At 40.3% G+C, this 21,498-nt stretch overlaps 1 protein-coding gene across 1 annotated transcript in view; it reads right to left on the bottom strand.

The window, feature by feature from the left end:
- Positions 1–21,498, bottom strand: part of GPRIN3 (GPRIN family member 3) — a 72,974-nt gene that overhangs the window by 7,469 nt on the left and 44,007 nt on the right. Inside the window, exon 2 of the mRNA XM_014585816.2 lies at positions 5–983. Within this exon, the coding sequence (XP_014441302.1) occupies positions 5–881 (877 nt within the window). The 5' untranslated portion in view covers positions 882–983. The remainder of the gene's footprint in view (positions 1–4; positions 984–21,498) is intronic.

Here is a 21,498-nt window from a genome sequence, read left to right as displayed (position 1 = left end):
GTGCTGGCTTCTTTGAACCGCGAGGCCTCCTGATGCTGTGCGGGCAGCTGCACGGTCTCTGGAGCTGGGGCGCAGGCTTCTCCAGGAAGGCAGGGTGGGTGAGACGTCATGCCCTGGGTGTCCGAGGCAGTGGAAGAGGGCTGCTTGTTCTCCGCACATCCTTCCTCTCCAGCTGGAGGGTCACAGGGCATCGTCTCAGAGTCGTGGAGAGCTCTATGTCTCTCCCCATCAGGCTGTTCTGTGGGAGAGGATGGCGGACCCGTCACCCTGGCTGCTATGGGTGGTGTCTGCACCTTTCCCTGGATTGTTTCTTGAGAAGGAAACTCACAGGACACTTGAGCGTTGCTGCCCCCACAGGTGACTCCTGCAGGACAGCTTGACTTCTCAAGTCGCTCTCCTTGTGAGGTTCTCTGAGGTTTCCCCAGAGAATCTTTAGGTGCTGATGAAGGGCTGGCATTAGACAGGTCTCCGGGGACGGTCTGGTGGCTGTGCGGATGGGCTGGCATTATGGAGGGTGTGTGTACAACACCATCACCTGCTGAAGAACTCAGGGCTGATGCCGTGGGCTCGCTGCTTCCCGCCAGCTGGGGGTTGCCAGGAGAGGTGAGTGTGGGAGACACCTTCTCCACCTCCTTGAAGACAGGGGAAGACATATCTGGCCTGGTGGGCTCATGCTGGCAAGCCTGCATCAGGGCCTCTGCAGGTGCCCTGGGGCTGAGGTCTGGTTCTGCAGGGGTGCTGGAAAGGCCATTGGAGTTCTTACACAGAAGAGCTGGTGGATGCGGAGGGGAGGCGGCTTGTGGCTCTCCCAGGGCCTCTTTTCCAGGAGCTGTGATCAGGGAGGTTTTGGCTGATCTCAGAGGGTCAGGTACAGTCCCCATGGAATTTCTCTTCAGGAACACCTCAGAGTTCTCCCTTGAGTTGCTTTCCTGCTGGGAAGCAGTCGCAGCTCAGAGTGAAGCCACAGTCAGGCACCAGGCAGCCTGCGACAGAGGAAACAGGACTGTTACTGTGGTACACCATGTAAGGATCGAAAAATATTCCCAAATGTTTCTGTTGTAAATGTTCATAGCACATTAAACCTTTTCATCGTGTGTGAAAACAGACCTTGGGAAGAAAGATTTTGAAAAAAAAATTAATGACACATATATTATTTTGCCTCCAACTGCTGTCTAGCAAATAGGCTTGAAATGTATCTACTGGTTTGATAACTACTTCAGCTCATTTGTACAGTCTCGTTTCCTAGATAGCAAAAAAATTCTATAAAGCTGTCATTAAATCAGGAAGTATTGAAACAGACATAAATAGATATGGGAAACAGAACAGCTAGAAAGAGATCCAAATAGAAATGATTTATTTAATATATGACAAGAGAGGCATTTCAATTTAGAGGCAAAAGATTACCTTATTTAATACCAGGGTCTGGCAAAGTGTTTATTCATCTGGAAGAAAAGAAACCTGGATCTTTATCTTACACCAATTCCAAAAATGTCTTAGCGGGATTAGAGGTTAAAGTGTAAAATAAATAATGAGATCAATAACAATCCCATAAGAAAATCTAGGAACCACTTATATAATCTACCGGCAGGAGAGGTAGTCTTCCCTTAACAAGGCAAACATTATAAGGGAGAACATGAATATAGATGATTTGATAAAATTCACAATGTTTGCACACCAAAGATACCAAAACAAATACAATAGATTTGAAAAAAAAAAAAACGTTTGCAATTCTAGGGGACAGGTTAAAATATCTGTGATACAGGAACTCTTGAAAAGTTTACATGGAACCCAAGTAACTGGGTAGAAAAATGGATAGACTATGAAAACACAGTTTACCCGACAGGAAACCCAAATATGCAAGAAGCTTATGAAAAGGTAATCAAATTCATTTGCAGTCAAATAAATGCAAATAAAGTTACAATGTGATTTTACTTCACACCAGTTGTACTTGCAAAAACATAAAAAAAGAAAGACTTAAAACACCACAGCCTGAGGAGACACAGTGAAAGGAAGTTTCTTATTTTAAAATTGTCAGAGGGCACATGCATTCACCAGAGAGAGACAGAGAATGAGAGAAAGCACCCCCAGTGAGGTGTGGTCACATCGCAATCCCTTCTCCTCCATTTCTCCATTCTGTCAGGTTTTGGGGCACACATACACACACTCTTGGTGTATTTTTAAAGCTCTAGGGGCTAGGATTCAAACAAATGTCAGCCATGGGGGAGCGTGAGAAGGGGGGGTTTAACTCCTTTGATCACTAGGCCATAGGGCTGGCCTAAAGGAAAATATTTCTATTAATTAGTGAAAATCTGCATCGTTATACCTTTTGTAGGGAAGCAATTCAGTTCTTTAAACATACAAAGAAAATAAAAGAAAGAAAAAATAAACATACGTGTCCATAACCCAATGATACCAACTCTTATCAATAGAAATAAAAAACACCAGCATATATGGATACAGGTATATTTAGTAGAATACTACTTATAGAGGCACAAACTAGAAGCAAACAGATCCTCATGAATGGCAGAATGGGTAAATCAAGGCATAGCTCTACTGTAGAGTATTACACAAGCATTCGAGTATGTGGCTAATTAGGTTATAACTTTTCACCTTGGGACGAGTCCTTGTGGTTGGAGGAAAAACAAGGCACAGAAAAGTGCACCTACATTTTTGTTTTTATAAAACAGTGACCTAAAACATTCCACACACACGTTTGTACACACACAGATACATAACTTGTACAATTATAGAAATTCTAAAAATATTTAGAAGGAGACATATTAGCTATTAAATGGAGGGAGAATGATGAGTTGGAAACAGGGAAGATGGAGGTACTCAAAGGCGGGGAAGGGTTGAATTTTTAAAAACTAGATTTGATATGATCTAGAACACGCTCCAGGGTAAAACTATATGTATGTACTCGTGGATAAACAGTTTTTAGAAAAGATAATGACATACTAGGTCATGTGAACAAAGCAATGGCTCAGAGGTTAGTGGCTAACTATCTCTCTCTCTATAACATATATATTAACTCACATATATAATATATATTCATATTTATATTATATATTGGTATATATAATATACATTAATTTAGTTCTTTAAACATAAAAAATATGCATTTAAAAAAATTTGCTATAGGTTGTGTGTGCTCACTGGAGAGACGGTGCAAGAAGGAATGTGAGAAAGCACCCCTCAAGGATGAAGGCTATTCTGAGCCTCTTCTCCTTCAGTCTCCTCTGTTGGATTTTGGGCACATGCCCTTGGTGTGTGTTTCAAGCCACTAGTTCCGGTACTCGAACTGCACAGTTGGTCATGTGGTGGTTAAGCTGCCTTAACCCCCAAGCCACCAGCTAGCCCTGTTTTAATATTTAACTAATAGGCTGTATCACCCCAGGCTAATCACTTAATCTTCCTGGACCCTAAATTAGCTCATTGGCAAAATGAATTACATGATTTCTAGGGACCCTTGCAGCTCCACAATTCAAGGATCCTATTTCTTTGCATGTGATGGATAATTTATCAAATAGCACAGTCTTCCCTCAGGCTACAAAGTGTCAAAATAAGGCAAAATCAAATCTGGGAGCCCAGGTTTGAAAAATATACAATGTTATCTTTCGCTTCAATATAATTGGGCTGAAATCTAACAGTGAATTTATTTTCTCCTCTAAATTAGCTCTTCTTTCTAGCTTCACTTTTTTTTTTTAACCCCTTCAGTCCCCGGCTCTGGGTTTATGTTCTATTTTCTCCTGTTTTCTGTTGGAATTGCTTGCTGTGCTCCAACTGTCCTCCCCTCTCCTTCTGCATCAGTGTTTGTTATACCGTTTCTCCCACTGTCCACCCTCCTCATCCTCAAAAGCCTGCCCATTCTTGAAGGCCCCACTTAAATCACATTTCCTTTCTCAAGTCCTCTAAAGCTTTCAAATCACAAAGTGTGTCTCTTCAAAAACTCCTACAGGTTGGTCATCTGTGTTCTTCGTGCTGAGCTTTTCACGTGCAGTTTTTGTACCATTGTTACTTGTATAAATGCCTCATTTCTCCAAAAATACTTCAGACCCTGAGAGCGATGGGGAGAAGCTTACTATTTTTTTTCTGTTCATACCACGAGACACAATCCAAGGTCTCCTAAATAGAGAGCTATTAACTGAGCCTAGCATGTGGTATGGAGGTTAAGGCCCTGGATCTCACATGGCTGACTGCACAGTTCGAGTCCCAGACCTGGAGGCTTCAAAATCACTCCAGGTTCAGGTGCATGTGTGCCCCAAATTGTAAGCAGACTGCAGAAGAAGAAAATGCAGCATGGCCATCCCCACTGGGGGTGATTTCTCACTTTCTCTCTCTCTCTCTCTTGCTCTCTCTCTGCCTCTCTCTGGCAAGTGCGCGCACCTTATAGTAAAAAAACTAAAAAGAAAATCGTTAATCTAATTTCCCTCCAAAATGGCCCCTTCTAACATCTTGCCACGCTTCAGACTCAGGAAATTTTAACCCATAGCATGGATATGAATAAAAACACTAATGTCAGGGGCCAGCAGGTGGTATGAAGGTTAAAGCTATCCATGTGGATTCCAACATGGCCGCCGACCCTAGTTTGACTCCTGGACCTGGTGGCTTCTTTTCTCACTTTCTCTTTCTCTTTCTCTCAACTCTCTCTGGTGAGTACAGGGGCTCTGTAGCAAATTGAAATAATAATAATAAATAAAACTAAATCACTAATAATTGAAAAATCACAGTAAAAAAGAGTGTTGTTTTGGGAAGTAAGAAAATGATGGTATCTTATTTATTAAGCTTTATGCATCCATAGTCCAGGTTTAGACAATTTAAACCAAGAGCACTAGACACCTGCTATGAAAAGCTGGAAGGTCTCATAAAGTCAGGGGTTCAGAATGTGTCCTGTGTGATGAGGCTGGAAACAAGAAACCTGGTTTGCCAAAGGGGGCTGTAAAATATGAAAACAGCTCAAGGTTCAGTACAGTTAAGTTCAGTAAAGTTGAAGACATAGATGAAGATGACTTCACAAAACTCTCAGAAGTCATTTTCCATGCAAGGCTGATTTGATTAGCTAAACTTTGGAAGGGTATTTTCGTTCATTCACTTTGTTAATAGAGGCAAAATTATCCATCAGGTCAAAAAACAAGAAGAAAGGCCCAGATTGCTTGGATAACACTCGAAACTCAGAATCTCTTGATTTTTATTATTAGAGAAGAAATCAATGCTACTCTCAAATATGAGGAGTGTACATAATATAAAAAACTATGAATAGATTTCAATTTTTTTTGCACCAAAATAAACTCATACTTTAATTTCATTTTTGCACAAACTTTCCAAAGTCCCCTATATCTGCTATTAAAATTGTCACAATATCTTCGTGAGCCCAGGAGAGACTTGCTCAAGCTCTAAGACAACTCCCCCATTCTCCCCACTCCCTCACCCAATGGTGGAAGTCTATAGTCTCTAACAGAGCAAATAGGATCGTTTCAAAGTGTAATTACTCGGTGGGTGAGGGTGAGGAGTATTGTATATGTCTTTATCTTTAACTAGGGATCATTAAGATAAGATTTCTTAACTTCTAAAACTAAAGTTAGGAACAGGTGGCTCCCAGAATGAATGAATCCCTTCTGCAGAGTGTGTAGGTGTGAGTGCGTGAATGTGTGAGTTCTGGATGGTTTTCCCGTCTGTTTCCTCTCCCCTTCTCATCTCTGTCTTCTCTTTCCTTTTTTTTATCCTCCCTCTCTTCTATTTCCCTCTACCCTCTGTTTATCTTCTTTTCTGGTTCCTTTTCTTTTGAATTGAAGAGATTGTTCATAAAACGCTAGATTTTTCGCTTGCTATTATATTTAAAAGTTGGAAGGCTTGCATTTCCAGATGGCAACCACTAGGTGGTGCAAAGAAGGGCCATCCCTTTGATGGGCATAAGCTCTCCAAGCCGCCCTGCTTTATTCTTCCACTTAACTTTGAATCCTGTGTGCAGCTGAGAGAGTCAACTTTCGGTCTTATTTTCAGTCCCCTGAGAGCAGTGTGACATTACACTTAAGAACGTGGGCACTGAGGCAGTCTTCCCTGGTTAGTTCTCCTATCCAGTTCTACTATCTAGCTCTAGGTCTGTGTGCTTGGGCAAGTTACTTAACCTCCCAGTTTAATTTATAAATTGAGGATCATGGTACTGCCTCAGGGAGTTGTCATGAAGAACAGATTTAACATTTAGAATAAATAGCATCTTGGCATATATTAAGCACCATATGTTAACATCTTCAGAAGAACCTCAATATTTAAGCTTTGATCTGTGCTACATACAAAAGTTATGATGACTTGTTAAAATGGTAAAGAAGACTTTATTGGGACTATTGTGATGTCAAAATTATTACAATAGAGAAGAGGGATATGGCTCAAATCCAAATATGGTAAGAATAGTAAAGAATTATAGTCAAGGAGTGGATTGGGTGGGTGATCAGTGGATAGAAAAGTACTAACAGGAGACATCAGAGGTAGGGGACTCTTTCTAACCACTTACCAAGACTGTGGTTGAAGGCAGACTAGAGTGATCAGATACCAAGGATGGGGAATTCTGTCTAAACTGGCTTTACAGAATTCTTGCTAAAACTGGACCCTTCAAAGGTTGGTCAACTCAAGACTTCATTGAGGAGAGAGCTCAGAGGAACTGGACTAAAGTTTGGTCAAGGAGAGTCTTTGTCATTGGCACCAGTGAGTAAGGATTTTCATATAAAGCTCTCTGTATTTACCACTCCTATCCGAATTGGGCATAAATCACACAGAAGGGAATGGATCTCTAAGTGAGTCTGTCTTTAAGCATAATGGAAACTGTGCTCTGGAGAGCTGATCCCTTTGGCACTTCTACCCTCAAACTCATGAGCAAGGAGTTAGAACCTTGTCCCAGCAATGTAGCAGGACTGCAGAGTAAACATTACGCAGCTTCAGCAGGCTGAGGCCCAGTTAAATAACTCACTCAAGGTTGAATGCTTGTAATTACTGTTGAACTGGATTCTAATGAACACTAATGCCTAGGCCCTTTCTTCACTGTTTCCTCATTATCTGTAATTGGGGGAGGTGTGTGTGTCAAAAAACAAAAACATAAATCTCTCAAACTTTATAGAAGAGGGAGCCTTCCCTTTTTTTATATAATTTATTTTTTTTAACATTAATATGCTATACATCATTATAGTATACAAAATGAATTTTTCATCCAAAATACACTGTCTGTTGGTTCAATCAAGCACATCAACATACGTGTTATCAACAATTTTTCATTTCTTATGTCTTGTATATTTTGCGTTTTTTTTTTTGCCATCCTTGATTCCCTATCCCTAACCCTCTGCCCTGTCCAACCCTCCTCCCATTGTCTCTGTTATCCATGATTGCTTTCTATGCCTACCCCCCCATTTAATTGATTTGCTAATGAACTTAATTTGTCTAAATATTTGCAATAGCAAGCACAGCTGATATATACATACACAAGAACCCATGTCTGACTTTAAGCATAAACCTCAGTGAGCAGAATGAACATACTATAAAATAGTACCTAGCTGGGGCTATATAGCTTACTGTAGGGAGCCTTCCTTTCGCAAGTAGTTTGTAACCCAAGGTCAGCCTATGTCACATCACTGAAATGACAGTGATGTAACTGGACACCTTATGAAAAGCTGACGCCACCGTTGCTTGTTCTCAGAAGAGTGGGTTCCACTACAACGCCACGCCAGGCTGCCTGTTTTCTGAACACACACCCACACTTAATAAGCCCGGCCATAGGCAGTCCCCGCCCTCTGTAGCTTCCTCCAGAGCTGTGCTGGTGAGAAGAGCCTTAGGCAGGAGAATTGGCAGTCCTGCCCAGCAGGATACTGATGTCCTGCAGGTCCCAGCGGCAATCCAGCAGGTAGCAATTGCCTTTGCTCAATTCAGGACTCTGCAAGTCTAGAACAAGGGCTCTAGGATGTCTTTCTTCAGATATGGTTAACGATATTATGCAAGCATGTGGGACCTCTGCCTGCAGCCATCTGACAGCCGTTTGTGTCCTCAGGTAGCTGACACAAAGCCCCCTAGAGAACAGTGAGGCAAGAAGTAAGAGACTACTCATCCTCAAGAAAAAGGGAAGAAAAAGAAATGTCATGTGGCATCCTAGTCAATTGGATCTTATCTGCTCTCTTTCATCAGAAACCTTTGCCTTCTCTGCATTCTGAACCCCAGCAGATCCTGCCAGTGCGTGCTTTTAAGGAGAGGTGATTCAATCCCAGGAAACACCCACGGGCCGGAAAGAGCAGTTCTTTATTCTTCCTTCAAAAAAAAAAAAAAATCATACTCTGGCACTAACAGCTGCCTGAAATGCACTTTTCAAAGATACTAGCTAAACTACTGGTTCTTCCCTTCAAACTGTGGCTCATGCAAATCAGAATGGGGAACATGGAAAGATGACTGGAGCCAACAATGTCTTAGGACTTCAAGTAGTAACAGGTGCTTTAATAAAAGACTCAAGAGAAAGAGCTCCATCTTTCCTCCCTGCAGTTCTCTTAGTCAACATACTCCAGAAAGTGAATGTCTGATCTGCCATCTCACTGGACTCCACTATAACCAGGACTGGGCAAAAACCAGGAGGGAAAGGGGGCTTTTAGACGCAGGAAGACCCAAATAGCCTCTGTCTTTTGTCCAATACAATTTGGACAGATTGCTTCTAAATTCACAACAGATTAGACTCCCACAGCACAACAAGAACTCACTTAATACTTTCTGCATTCCAGACACTTCTGCCTGTGAACTCATTTAATCTGCACAACAACTCTACGAGGATGGTCCTGAGCTGAGTGCTGCTCTGCAGATGGGAATCGGAGGCAAAGTCATGCACGTAGTAAGCAGTGCAGACCGTGTTAAATATAGACCACCTGGTTCTCGAGTCCATGTGGTTAGTCAGTTTTACCCAGGCGAGAGACAGAGACATTTTTTGTGGAGGTGAGCTTAATCACTGGTCCATGAAGCATCATCAGGCAAGAGAAGCAACAGAACACCCCAAAAGCACAGCAGTAGAGGAGCATGCCATATTCCTCATTTAAATTAAGTAATACAGAATTCTTGCTCTTCATAAGTAATCCCATTTCAAGGGCTATAGACTCTTCTGAGAAACTGATGAAAACTATGGACCCTCTCTTTAGAAATACATATACATGTATTAAACTATTTTGGCCTAACATGGCCGCTGTACTCCCACACTCGGATTCCAATGAATAAGCTGAAATCATACATGTTAGGCTGTTTTCCTGAGCTGGTTACCACATTACAGCTAATCGCATCAGCCACACTTCAGTCAATCACAGGAAGCCACCTTTTAGGCTGTTCTTACAGCCTACCATCCAGTTATAACCAATGATTTCTTCGCCACACTCCCTCACTTTCATTTTTGTACATTACCTTTCCTCCCCACAAACTTTTATACCATGTGACCATATGGCTAGTCCGAGTCCCTCAAACGTCATTTTCTGAAAGACTGCCTGATTTGAATTGCCCACACTTTGTTTAAATAAACTGTTAAATTTTGGTTTGTCTAAAATTTTTTTTTTAACATGTGTTTGCAGATTATTTTAGGGGATTCGTGGCTGGTACAGAGGGAAGGAACCTCTATTTTTCTACTACCTTCCTAGGTTCTCTAGCTAGGGGCTGTGGAATTGAACTGACTGAAGATAGATTATCAAGAGAAAAGCCTACAGATGTATTTAACATAAGTTTATGGAACATGGTGCCTTCATAAGGAAATAAATATCTATAGAAATGGTTAGGTCTGAGTGTTTTTGTACTAGGCTTGATGAAGATTCAAATTCATGGAAAAATGTGAAGGACAGGAAGGGATGGAGGAAACTTAGTCAAGTTTGTTCCTTCAGATTCCACCTAGAATTTACCCCTTCTTTGAAGACAGGGGTGCTCGTTTCCTCTGGGTATAGGGAGGTCAACTCTCACAGGGGTGTCTTATAATCTGCTTCAGGGAGAAGGGGCAGGTCTTAGAGTCTTTCCTGCACCCTCTGTATCTCAAATTACTTCAGCTTAAAATACTCAATATACCAAGGCATCATATTTTGAAGTATTGTGTTCTGAACCATGACTAGAAACCTTTCCAAGACTGCACATGAATGTCCTTTTCTCTAAGGTATGAAGAATATGTCACAAAGTAGAATTTACCTTCCTCCAAGAGTTGTTACAGAGTTAAGTAAGAGTTAAACACTTAGCATGGTGCTTAGAATAAAGTAGGAAGCAATCATCGATAATCGTTTTTAAACATTTTTATTTTGCCATAATTCACCTATGAAGGCAGGAATTATGTAATACATTTATAGAGAGTCCATCTTAACTGGTCCAACACTGAAATGACTTCATTGTCTAGTCCTTCAAACCCCAGCCTAAACACCGTCATTTGAAGCAGTAACTTAGCTAACTAGAAAAGCGAACATAGCAACGAGCTCTTCTTTTTAGATTGAGTGGGAGATGTACACTTTGGGATTCTTTTCCAGCGAAACCGAAGACTCGGGTTTTAGAAATTAACTCCTCAGTTTTCCCACCTGTAGAGATCATTCATGGCGAAAACTCAATGAGCGGCTTAGAAATGTCCAGAATAGGGCCAGCTGGGGTGTGGTGGTCAAGGCGGCTGGATTCCACATGGTCAGCTCTGTGGCTTGAGTCCTGGACCTGGCTGCTTAAAAAACACCCTGGGTACACATGTGCATGTGTGCTCAAATGAGGGTGCTTTCTCACACCCTCTAGCAAGAAAAGTGAAAAGATAAATAAATGCCTAAAACGAGGTTGTCTTTATTCTGTTTTTAACTTGTTACTTTTTTTTTTTTTTAAATTTGAAGCCCTCTGGAGAAGAGATGATTAAAATATTTACGTTTTGGTTATTTTTACCTTTTCTAATTAAGCTGATTCTTATTATCTACTTGATTTACCTGTCAGATATCCAGATCTGAATGTTTTCCTCTTCTTTTGCAATTAGGCTTTGAAGGACTTCAATTGCAAGCTTGTTTTAATTGCAGAGAATGCAACAGGATTTCAGGGCTAAGGGATGGTTAAACAACAAGCTGATAAGTTAAACTAAGCAGCTCAGTATTTGCATTTTTTTTTTGCATTTGCATTTTAAAATCCTGTGTTAGATATGATCAAAGCTGCTCTGCATCCCAATTTTCTGCAGGATAAATTTAGCACCAGTAACGCCCCCTCAGCCCTACAAACAATTATTCTTGTCCTTACTTGTCCCTCCCTGACCTGTTCATCTCACTGCCTTTTTCTCTGGCTGCCACACTCCCCTTACCTCCCTTCACCCCCATTCTAGTTTCTCATCTAAACCAGATCTCCACTCTACCCGCTTTCCTTCAGGCAAGGCATCTCCCAGGTGCAGGGATGGGCATCTAAGTGGGAAAGCCCACCAGCCTGCAGCAGGCTGAAAGCTTATTAGTGATTTCTGCTTCTGTCAGACACCAGCGAGGAGGCACTCCTCCGCTTTCCGCACTTGGGTCTTGAATCGCATTAAGTGATGGCAAAGTGTCTGGTGGCAAAATCTGCAGTGATGGACATAAATGTGAAAGGGGATCTGTTCACGCACTAGTCCTAGAGAACACAGGAAAAGACAAAGTCCACGGTCAATTCTTTGGGGCTTGGGGTCTAAACCTGCTACTAGGTACCTTTCACTGTTGGTCAGATGGACCTGGGTGTCTGAGGGAAGCTGGGGTGCTCTGCTCTTGTGAAGAATTAGTTCATTAGCAGTGATCAGGATCTTTGAGTTTGGTTTGTGAGTTGGGATTAAAAAGGGGGGGGGGAAGCAGGTGATGTGGAGGTTAAGGTACTAGATCTCATGTGGCTGGCTGCATGGTTTGAGTCCCAGACCCAGTGGCCTGAAAATCATGCAGGATGTGTGTGCACACATGTCCAAAATCCTGAGAGAAGAATGGCGAAAGGATTATAGTCTGGCAATTCCCCCTGGGGGAATGATTTCTCACTTTTTCTCTCTTCTTTCTCTCTATCAAGTACATGTGCCCTATAGTGAAGAAAATAAAGAGAGAGAGAGAGAGAGAGAGAGAGAGAGAGAGAGAGAGGGAGACTCTGCCACGCTTCTGCTTTACAGTCTGTAAAACACTAAATTAAGCATCAGGAATACATAAAAGTTTTGCTTTTTGTCCTAGGGAGATTTCAATCCATTTGAGGAGACAAGACCAATTCAATCAGAAGCTATCAGTGAACAAGATAACATATAATTAAGTGACATAATACTGTGGTAATAAACTACTTTATAGATGTTCCAATCAGGGAAAAGGCCCACATTTCTAATTCAGTTGACATTTCCTGCTACAACTATCCTGTAAGAAAAAAAAAAGTCTGTAAAAGTCTAAGGAAAATGGACATTAGAAATTAAGGGAAAGGTGAATCCAATAAGGATAAAAAAAAAGAAAAAAAAACCAAGAATGGCTTTTGATGAAAAATAAAATAATCTCTTAGCTCACACTAAGACAAACAGGAAGTACTGTTAACACCCATTCATTAATTTAATAAGCTGAGTGCCTTCTTTGTGCCAGATACTCAGGACATAAATACAAACAAGATACATTCATGGGTTTTAAAAAAATTATTGCTTATTATTATTATTATTTTGTTTGCTATAGTGCATATGGATTCACCAGAGAGAAAGAGAGAAAAAAGGAAAGTGAGAAAACAAGCTGCCAGGTCTGGGACTTGAACTGTGGTTGGCCATGTGGAAGTCCAGCAGCTTAACCACAGTGCCACTGCTGGCCCTGATACAATCATGTTTTAAAGTTTATAACTCCTGCAAGTTATTATTTAAAATGGAATTAAAGTATTGTAAAAGAAAAAAAAAAACCCAGAAAACCCCAAATATACTACAGAAACACAGAAGACTTCTATTCAGCATAGATCTTAGGGTAGAGTGGAGAATCCTAGACTTCGGAAAATGTATTTAATCTGTTCAAGAGGAAGTAGACACTTTTCTGAGACAGTTTCTCATCTTGGCACTAATGACATTAAAGCCTTATTGTTGTTTGTGGGGGAAGAATAATCTCAGGATAGTTGGCTGTTTAGCAACAACCCCCCCCCCCCCCGCTTGTAGCACACCCCCCCCCCCCCCCCGCCCAATTCACTAAATGCCAGTAACACCCAACCTACAGCTGTGAAAATATTTCTGCAAATAAGAAATTGCTCTCAGAGCAGGTGAACTGGATGCCCAGGGAAGAGTATGAGTGGAAAAGTTTTCACTCTGTATTCCTTTGTATGTTTTGAATTTTAAAGTATATGAATGTATTATCTACTCAAAAATAATAAAAAATGTAAAAGCCAATTCTCCTTACCTAGGCAAAAACTGAACACGCATGCACCCTGTGGGTTTTCTATCAGCGGTGATGGATTCGTGCTAATCCGTCCTTCAACACCCTTTCCATCTGTTCTCCGCCATGCAAGGAGGTCACACCCTTTCCATCTGTCCTCTGCCATGTAAGGAGGTCAGCCTGGCCATGCAACTAGTTAAAGGAAGCTATAATTTTCTTATCCACCTTGTTTATCTACAGGCTCCAACTAGGCAATGGAAGTATTTTTCAAGTCAACAGCTGAGAAATGCTTTTTTAAAGTGATGTGTGTTAGGCTGCAAAATAGAAGTTTGCTTAAGTTATGTTTCCCAGACTCTCTGACTCCTGGTTATCAGTTGATCCCTCCACCCCACCCCACCTCGCTTTTCTATTTCTGGTAGCTCTAGCAGTTAGTCCTCAAATTATATATTCCTCGAACAATAAATCCAAGGATGACTTAAAGCCAAACTCAAAATTAGGTCAAAACATCAATATAAGGGACAAAAAAGAAGTTTATTTTTATTTTTCTGTCTATATTTTTGGAATTAACTAAATGTCAAGATATGCAGTTAGGAAAACATACTTTAATTGCCAGTTATCAAATCTACCTCTTCTGTCACTACCAGGCTTCACAGAATTTATTATACTACAGGGCAGTGCATTATGATACTAATTGATCTATTCAGTTGATTTGGAAACTTACTCTTCACCTGATGCTAATGTTACCTTTCTAAAAGAAACACACAGGGGACTGAACAGTGTGCAGAAGTAAAATGTGATGCTCTGTGAGGCTGACCTGCATGGAAGGGTCTAGGTTTACGTCCAGAGACTTCCCTGAGTATGTATGCAGGCATGCATGTGCTCCTGATCTCATACTGGTTGAAGCTGAAGGTGAACGGCAGAGTCAAAACCCTGTTGGGGGTATTGTTTCCCTGTCTCTCTCTATTCCTCTCATTCATGGAAGAAATAAATGAACTTAAAAAAAGAAGAAAGAAAAAATAAGAAACATACACATTTTACACTTCTCTGTGCAAAAATTTTAATGGTTCCCCATTACCTATGAAATAAGATACATCTTTGCACAGTTTAAAAAATGTCTTCCACTATCTGACTCATTTCTTTTTGAGATTGGTATCCCCTTCCATTATCACTTGCCAGACTCTGTATGGTATTTACTTACCTAACAACAAGTTTCAAAGAATTATTGTCTTCATTTTATAGATGAGGAAATGGAGGCTCAGGGAAATTCAGCTAGCCAAAGGAGTGCACTTGGTAAGTGGCAGAATTGGAAGTCGAAACCAAGTAACTCTGATTCCCAAACTCAAGTTCTTAACCACTACTGTCTCCAAGAATACAAAGCAAGAGGAAAAAATGAATTTCTAATGAATGTATATAAAAGAAAACATAGGCAAGAGGGATAAATATGAAAAGCATTTTTGAAGGATTAATTCTTCCCGAAGACCTAGTTTGATGTCAACCAGAAACAATTGTCCCATCTTACAGCACTGACTAGCCAGGAACTCACAGGTAGAGAGATGAAGTATGAGGAACAGAGGGATGGAAGAATCTGTCCATGTTAGTAAGAATGAAAAGAGAAAAGAGATTAAAATGGTTACATTGGCAGCATTTGATGATAGTAGTATGTAAGAATTAAACTAGGGAAAAAAATCCATGGGTGATTCCAACATTTCCAACTGAGTAATTAGGAGAATGTAGAGGAGATTGCAAAGATGATTCAAACACTGGGAATAAGGCTAGAACAGAAGATGTCTATGGGTGGCTATGCCATGGGCAGATAAATGGCACAGATAGAGTTTTACCTACTCTCATCTCTGCTATCCCTTTCCATGCCCCTTACTCACTCCTTGTAAACTTATTGTCCAATATAAATAGTACTTCTTATGCAGCCTTCTTTTCTAATTAGGTTGGTCTCGCAAGTACCTTTTATGTAGAAATTTTGGAGCACTACTAAGGTATATGAGTGGTGAAAGATAGGAATATACCAGTCTACAACCTGTCTATGACCAGAAGTATGGTAGTGCTGGCTCACAAGGCTGATTGTGCTTATCTCTTTCCACCTTCACTATCAGCAACAAGACATAGGGAGCTTGAAATTAACCATGGTAAGAATAGTTACACCATGGAAAGTCTACCCAAGTCTACAAAATCCAGGCACTCTCCCTGCCCCAACCTGGAGAACCATTATTAAGTATTTATATTATCTTGAGGAATTGGTTATGAAATCAAGAAAAATAGTTAAGGTTTATATAAGCTCTTGAATGATTTTGAGGTAAAGTTTAAGAATATCGGTTGTCCGGGTCCACTTATGAGTCTCTGAGACCTGAAAATTGACTTCTTTGCATCCAGGAGGCTGCTCCTGGTGACTCTGGAGCAGTCACCATGCTACAAAATAAATATATTGAATTACATTGTAAACACTGTGGATACCATTTGGATTACTAGGAGAAAAAGAGAAAGAAGGAAAGTTGAGAGACTTATGAATGTTCAAAGAAGGCAAAAAAGATGATTGGTCTGAAGGCTAAGCTCTATCATAAACAGCACCATGCTGAGAAAACACAGATGAAAAAACTACCACAATGCATGAAAAGAGGAACACCAAACAAAAGAATGATGAAAAGACTCCACAGGAGTAGTATCTGTTTATCTGTTGGACAGAGAAGGCAGTCCTGTGCTAAAGTACTTTCCAGTATGATTAAACACAAACAGAAAGAGAAAGTGGGAAAGTAGGAAGTTCCTCTACCCATAATTCAAGCCCATGGAGAAACAGAAGTACTAAAATTTACTTGAACAGGAAAGAGAAAGAAGGCATGATAGAGGGTGGGTACAAAAAGTCTTTGTTAGAGATGACTTTACTAGAAAACCACCTAAATATGAGAGATCATTAGGTCAATTGGACTTACATTTCAAGAAGGCCACATAACACATCCTGAATTGAAAGCTGTCTTTCGTCTGCCAATACTTGGTGTAAAGAAGAACCCCTCATCCCTACTATATACAACTGTGGGTGTCATCACGAAAGGTACTGTTATTGAGGATATCACAAGCAAGTTGGGCCTTGTGACACAAGGAGCCAAGGTTGCTTGGGGAGAATATGCTCAAGTTATCAACAATCCTGAAAATGATGGATGCATAAATGCTGTCTTACTGGTTTGATAGCAGTTGCATACAAGTAACTCCTTGTAATTTTTGAAAGTGATACACTAATCTGGAAAACCACCATGACTGTGATGTTTCTGAACATAGACAGTCTTACATGTCTGTGGTCATCAAGAGATTAGTTACTAAACCATACAAAAAACATTAAAGTGGCCTGGTTTTACCAAAAAACAAACAAAAAAAGAATATTGGTTGAGGACCAGCAGGTGACATGGTGGTTAAGATGCTGGACTCTCACTTGGCTGACTTGCTTTCTCACTTTCCCTTTCTCTCTCTCTGGTGAGTGCATATGCCCTGTAGGAAATTAAAAAATATATATAATAATAAATAAAATTAAATAATTACTTTTTAAAAAAAGAATATCAGTTGAAAGGTGAAAGAGGAAAAGCATTTATGATTTTGAGGTAGGCTTGATAAACATCACTATCAAGCGTCACAGAAGGTGGGTTGGCAGACTTTATCCTTTCTTCCATGAAGGGATCTATAAACATTTTTAGGCTAGTCATTAGTTCCTTAAAGGAAACTTTTCTGTTATTTTAAAAACATTGTATCAATTATGTTTTTTAGGGATGACCCATCTTGTGAGTTTCTTGCTTCTCTTTCATCTGGTTAAAATGGTCTTGCCCAATTTCCTTATGTTAGATTAATACTTGAATTGAACAATAAGTAATTTCTTTAGCAGGCTAACATACTGAATGTGTACAGTAATTATTAAAGGGATAGCAAATCACCACCAGGTTATCACTAAACATCTCTCTTGGGGTGCCTTTTCAGAACTGGATCTGTGTTACTGTGTCCACCCCACCCCCTCCAGAAAACCCATCTGTCCAGTCTTTCTCCTGCCTCCCTCGCAAGGCTGGTCTATTTTATCTTCACTCTTTTCATAATGACTCATTTCTAAGGCTTAATTCCTCAACTGTGAAATTTATTACAGAAATTGCTCACCGGAGCAGGCATTGTATAAGAGATAATTATGTCTAAACGACATTTTGGTTGGATTAAGGTTAAGATACCCATTATTTAGAATTGTATTCTTCTATACAGGACAAAATGTGGCTCTTCAAGCCTACTCAAGTGCTGAATAAAACAAAACAAAAGTATAGATCATGCAGTAGGAATTCTTACTTTATTTTCAAGAAAATGATAAGGCACTATAAAACAATCCAATCTACTGCTATGTGGCTTGACATATAATTGGTGCTCAAAATTGTTTGTGGTAAGAATGGAGCATTTTAATGTAGCATTAGGGTTCCATTAGTGTGCTAAGCTTTAAATCAAATATTTGAGGAACTAACGGAATAAATGTGCCTTTCACTTAAAATATTATGTTAGAACCGTCAGAATAATTCAATCAATAACATGAAAACCTTGAGTACTTATTAATTCTCTTAGCCTGACTATCTTTAAATCTCATTTGCAGAAAATTTTTTCACAAGACCCGTTGATTGCCATTTTAAAGTTACTGAAATAGAATGCATGGCAACATTAACAAAGAATAAAGGAAAGATACATGGCAAATTTAGTTTGACCATAAAATGGTCAAAGGAACAGGAGAAATAAAGATAAGAGAACTTTCCTTAGGACCAGAAGATGGCAGAGCAATGAAGTGCTAAGCTCTGCGAGGCAGACCCACATGGGAAGATTACCAGTTCTGTCTAGAGGCCTCCCTAAGTATGCCTGGCATGCGTCTGCCCATGAGCCAGGCTGGCTGAGGCTGGGGGTGGGTTGCAGCACTGCAACCCTGTTGAGATGCTCTATCTTTCTCTGTCTTACTCATAGGATAAAGTTTAGAAAAATGGCTTCCATTTTTTCTGGTAGTGGTATAGCTTCTCAGGAATAAAGAAGATAGATGAATATTGATGACTTTTGAGGTCTATATAAAATCTAGTGACTAAATAAGCCTCTCAACCATTCTCTTTTATGTCAACAAAAGAAAAGTGTATTAACTAAAATCAAAGAACTCATCCAAGCTGCCAGACAAATGTACCTCACTGAATCTGGAAATACAAATGACTCATCTATTTCTTATTTTTCTCAGTGTATTCTTTGCCCCATATGTATTGCACCACAACTGACATGTTTACTTTTTTGTTTGCTATGACCTCCTCCTGTAAATTTTACACATGAAGATACATATAGGACAAACAATAAGTAATTAGATATTGTGCTAAGGTTGAATGAATAAAAGAATACAAGAAACATGATGAGAAGCTAGGACTTGGAGCAGCCTAGAAGGATAGATAGGCATGATAGAAGTGGTGCTGAAGGATAAGACATAAATACACCAAGGGCTACAATGTTCAGGGATGGGCACTGGTGGTCAGACTGCACAGCAGGAGGATCTGAATGATGTTCTGAATACAATGCATCAAACTGTGGAAAGTTGAGTTGTGGCCTGAAGAGTATACACCCTATCCTGTAGATTGACAATAAGTTATGATGTGGAAATGTATTTTATGGAGCACTTACTATGCTCCAGGTATTCTAAAGACATCATAAGTATTATCTTACTTAAATTCCACAATAGTTTTATGATGTAGTACTTTTTTTACATCTTATTTTTATAGTTGATGAAATGAAAATTCATAAAATTTAGTTCACTAGCCCCAAATCGAATAGATAACAGGCAATAGAGCTGACTTCAGAGCTTACATTCCTTATCAGTTCATTGATATGTTTCCTGTATAGAAATGGCAGGGGACAGAGGTTGGGGTGTTGGGTAAGGCACTGGATCCCACATGGCCAACTCTATAGTTCAAGTCCTAAATCCTGTGGCTTGAAAAACACGACAGGCACATTGTGTCTGCCCTAAATCCCATGAGGAGAGTAGAGGAGAAGGAGGCTTGAAAAATGTACCAGGTACCTGTGCATGTGTGTCCAAAATCCTGAAAGGAGGGAGAGAAAAATAGGAGCTAGTAGAGTTGCAAAATGGCAATTGCCTGTATTGGTTATTGAGAAGGGTCATGCTCACTATACCACACACATCTCTGTTCAGCCCATGAGGAGTTGAACTTTCATGGTTAGTCATACCAATGTGATAGTCATGAGTATCGCAGCTCTTACTAGTTTAGACTTGGAAAAATGAATCATTCCCCCCACCGCCCCCCATTTTTCAGTGTTTAATTCAAACTTCCCCTCCATTTTCCCTGAATTTGTTTGGTACTTTTCTTTTTTTGGAAAGGTTTTTGCTATAGGGTGTGTGTGCTCACCAGAAAGACAGAGACAGAGAGACAGAAAGCAAGAAATCACTCCCCAGGGGGATGGTCACACACAATCCTTTCTCCATTCTTCTCTCAGAATCTTGGGCATGCATGCACATGCGCCCGGCGTGAGTTTAAGCGACTGGGTCTGGGAATCAAACTGCGGTCAACTACATGGGAGTCCAGCGACATAGCCATTACACCAACTGCTGGTCCCAGATTTGTTTGGTACTTTTCTAATGGCATGTTTCTAATTATTTTAAAATGATTGTGGTTAATTTTTTTCTTTTAAAGAGAGAGCGATTTTTGCTATAGGGCAAGTACACTTGCCGTAGAGACAGAAAGAGAGAAAGCGAGAAGTCATCCCTTGAGGGGAGGGATGGTCACACTGCAATCCCTTCTCCTCCATTCTCCTCTTGGGATCTTCAGCATGCATGCACACACATACCCAGCATGAGTTTGAAGCCACCATGTCTAGGATTTGAATTGTGGTTAACTATGTGGGAGTCCAGCGATGTAACCATTACACTGTCTTCTGGTCCAAGAACTTTTGTTTCAATGGAATATTTAGGGTATTATAAAGTCTTTGTTAGTCAGATATACCAGTGAATACTAAGCTTTTTTGACATAACCAGTGTAAAAAAATTGCATAACACATATAGATTCTGTAGAGTCGAGGGAACACAACAACCTATAAACGTTTTTAAAAAACTTAAAAAATAATTGCCATAGACCAGATATGCTTGCCAGAGAGAAAGGGAGGGAAAGTGAGAAAGTAGCCCCTGTGGGGAATGGTCACACTGTAATTCCTTTTTCTCTCTCTCTCACACCTTTCGGGACTTTGGGTACACATACACACATTCCTAAGTATGTTTCTCAAGGCATCAGGTTCAAGACTCAAACCACACAGTCTGCCATGTGGGATCCAGCTGATCACAGCCTGGCCCAAACTATAATCTTTTTAAAAACTTTTTTTCGGGAGTAGCAGGTGCCATGGTGGTTAAAGGCTCAGAACTCCTACATGGCTGAGTGTGGTTCAAGTCCTGGACCTGGCGGCTTGCTTTCTCTCTCTCTCTCTCTCCCTTTCTCTCTTTCTCTTTGGTGAGTGCATGTACTCTATAGCAAATTAGCAAATTTAAAATAATTATGAGAATAAAAATAATAAATTAAGTAAATAATTATTAAAAAGAACTTTCCAGATCATCTGGCTGCACAACTAAGTTCGAGGTCCACTAATCTAGGTCAACCCTCTCATTTTGCAGGTAAGGACATGGAAGTTCCAAAAGACCAAGTCTCATGTCTTCTAAATAGTATTCTTCCTTGGCCTATGTTGCTTTCCTGCCAATTTTCTTTGGAACTGCCTCAGGGACACTGTGAAAAGCAATGATTACTATCACATAATTACCCTTTTGTTCCATCAGTGGTTTGGATCCTGGACCTGGTGGCTTGAAAAACGTGCCAGGCACATGTGCACGTGTGCCTAAAATCCCGAAAGGAGGGAGCGAGAGAGGAGAAGGGACTGCAGTGTGACCATTCTCCACAAAGGATGATTTCTCCCTTTCTCTCCCTTTCTCTCTGTCTCTGGCAAGTGTACCTGCTCTGTGGTAAATTTTTTTAAAAAAGATTATAGGTTGTTGTGTTCCTCCAACTCCGCAGAATCAGTCTATGTGTTAACTAGGAACAGTTCCATAATAAAAGCCAACCAAGATAGCGGTGTGGTTTACATCCTTTTAAGGAATTTCAGGTAGTCTGCATGGGTCTTTTGTCTGGCTAGCAGGTCACCTCTCCTG

This window comes from Tupaia chinensis, unplaced genomic scaffold (assembly GCF_000334495.1).
Source record: "Tupaia chinensis unplaced genomic scaffold, TupChi_1.0 Scaffold000094_1, whole genome shotgun sequence".
Lineage (NCBI taxonomy): Eukaryota > Metazoa > Chordata > Mammalia > Scandentia > Tupaiidae > Tupaia > Tupaia belangeri.
The sequence above is the reverse complement of the archived record's forward strand: the minus strand, read 5'-3'. Positions and strand labels throughout refer to the sequence as shown.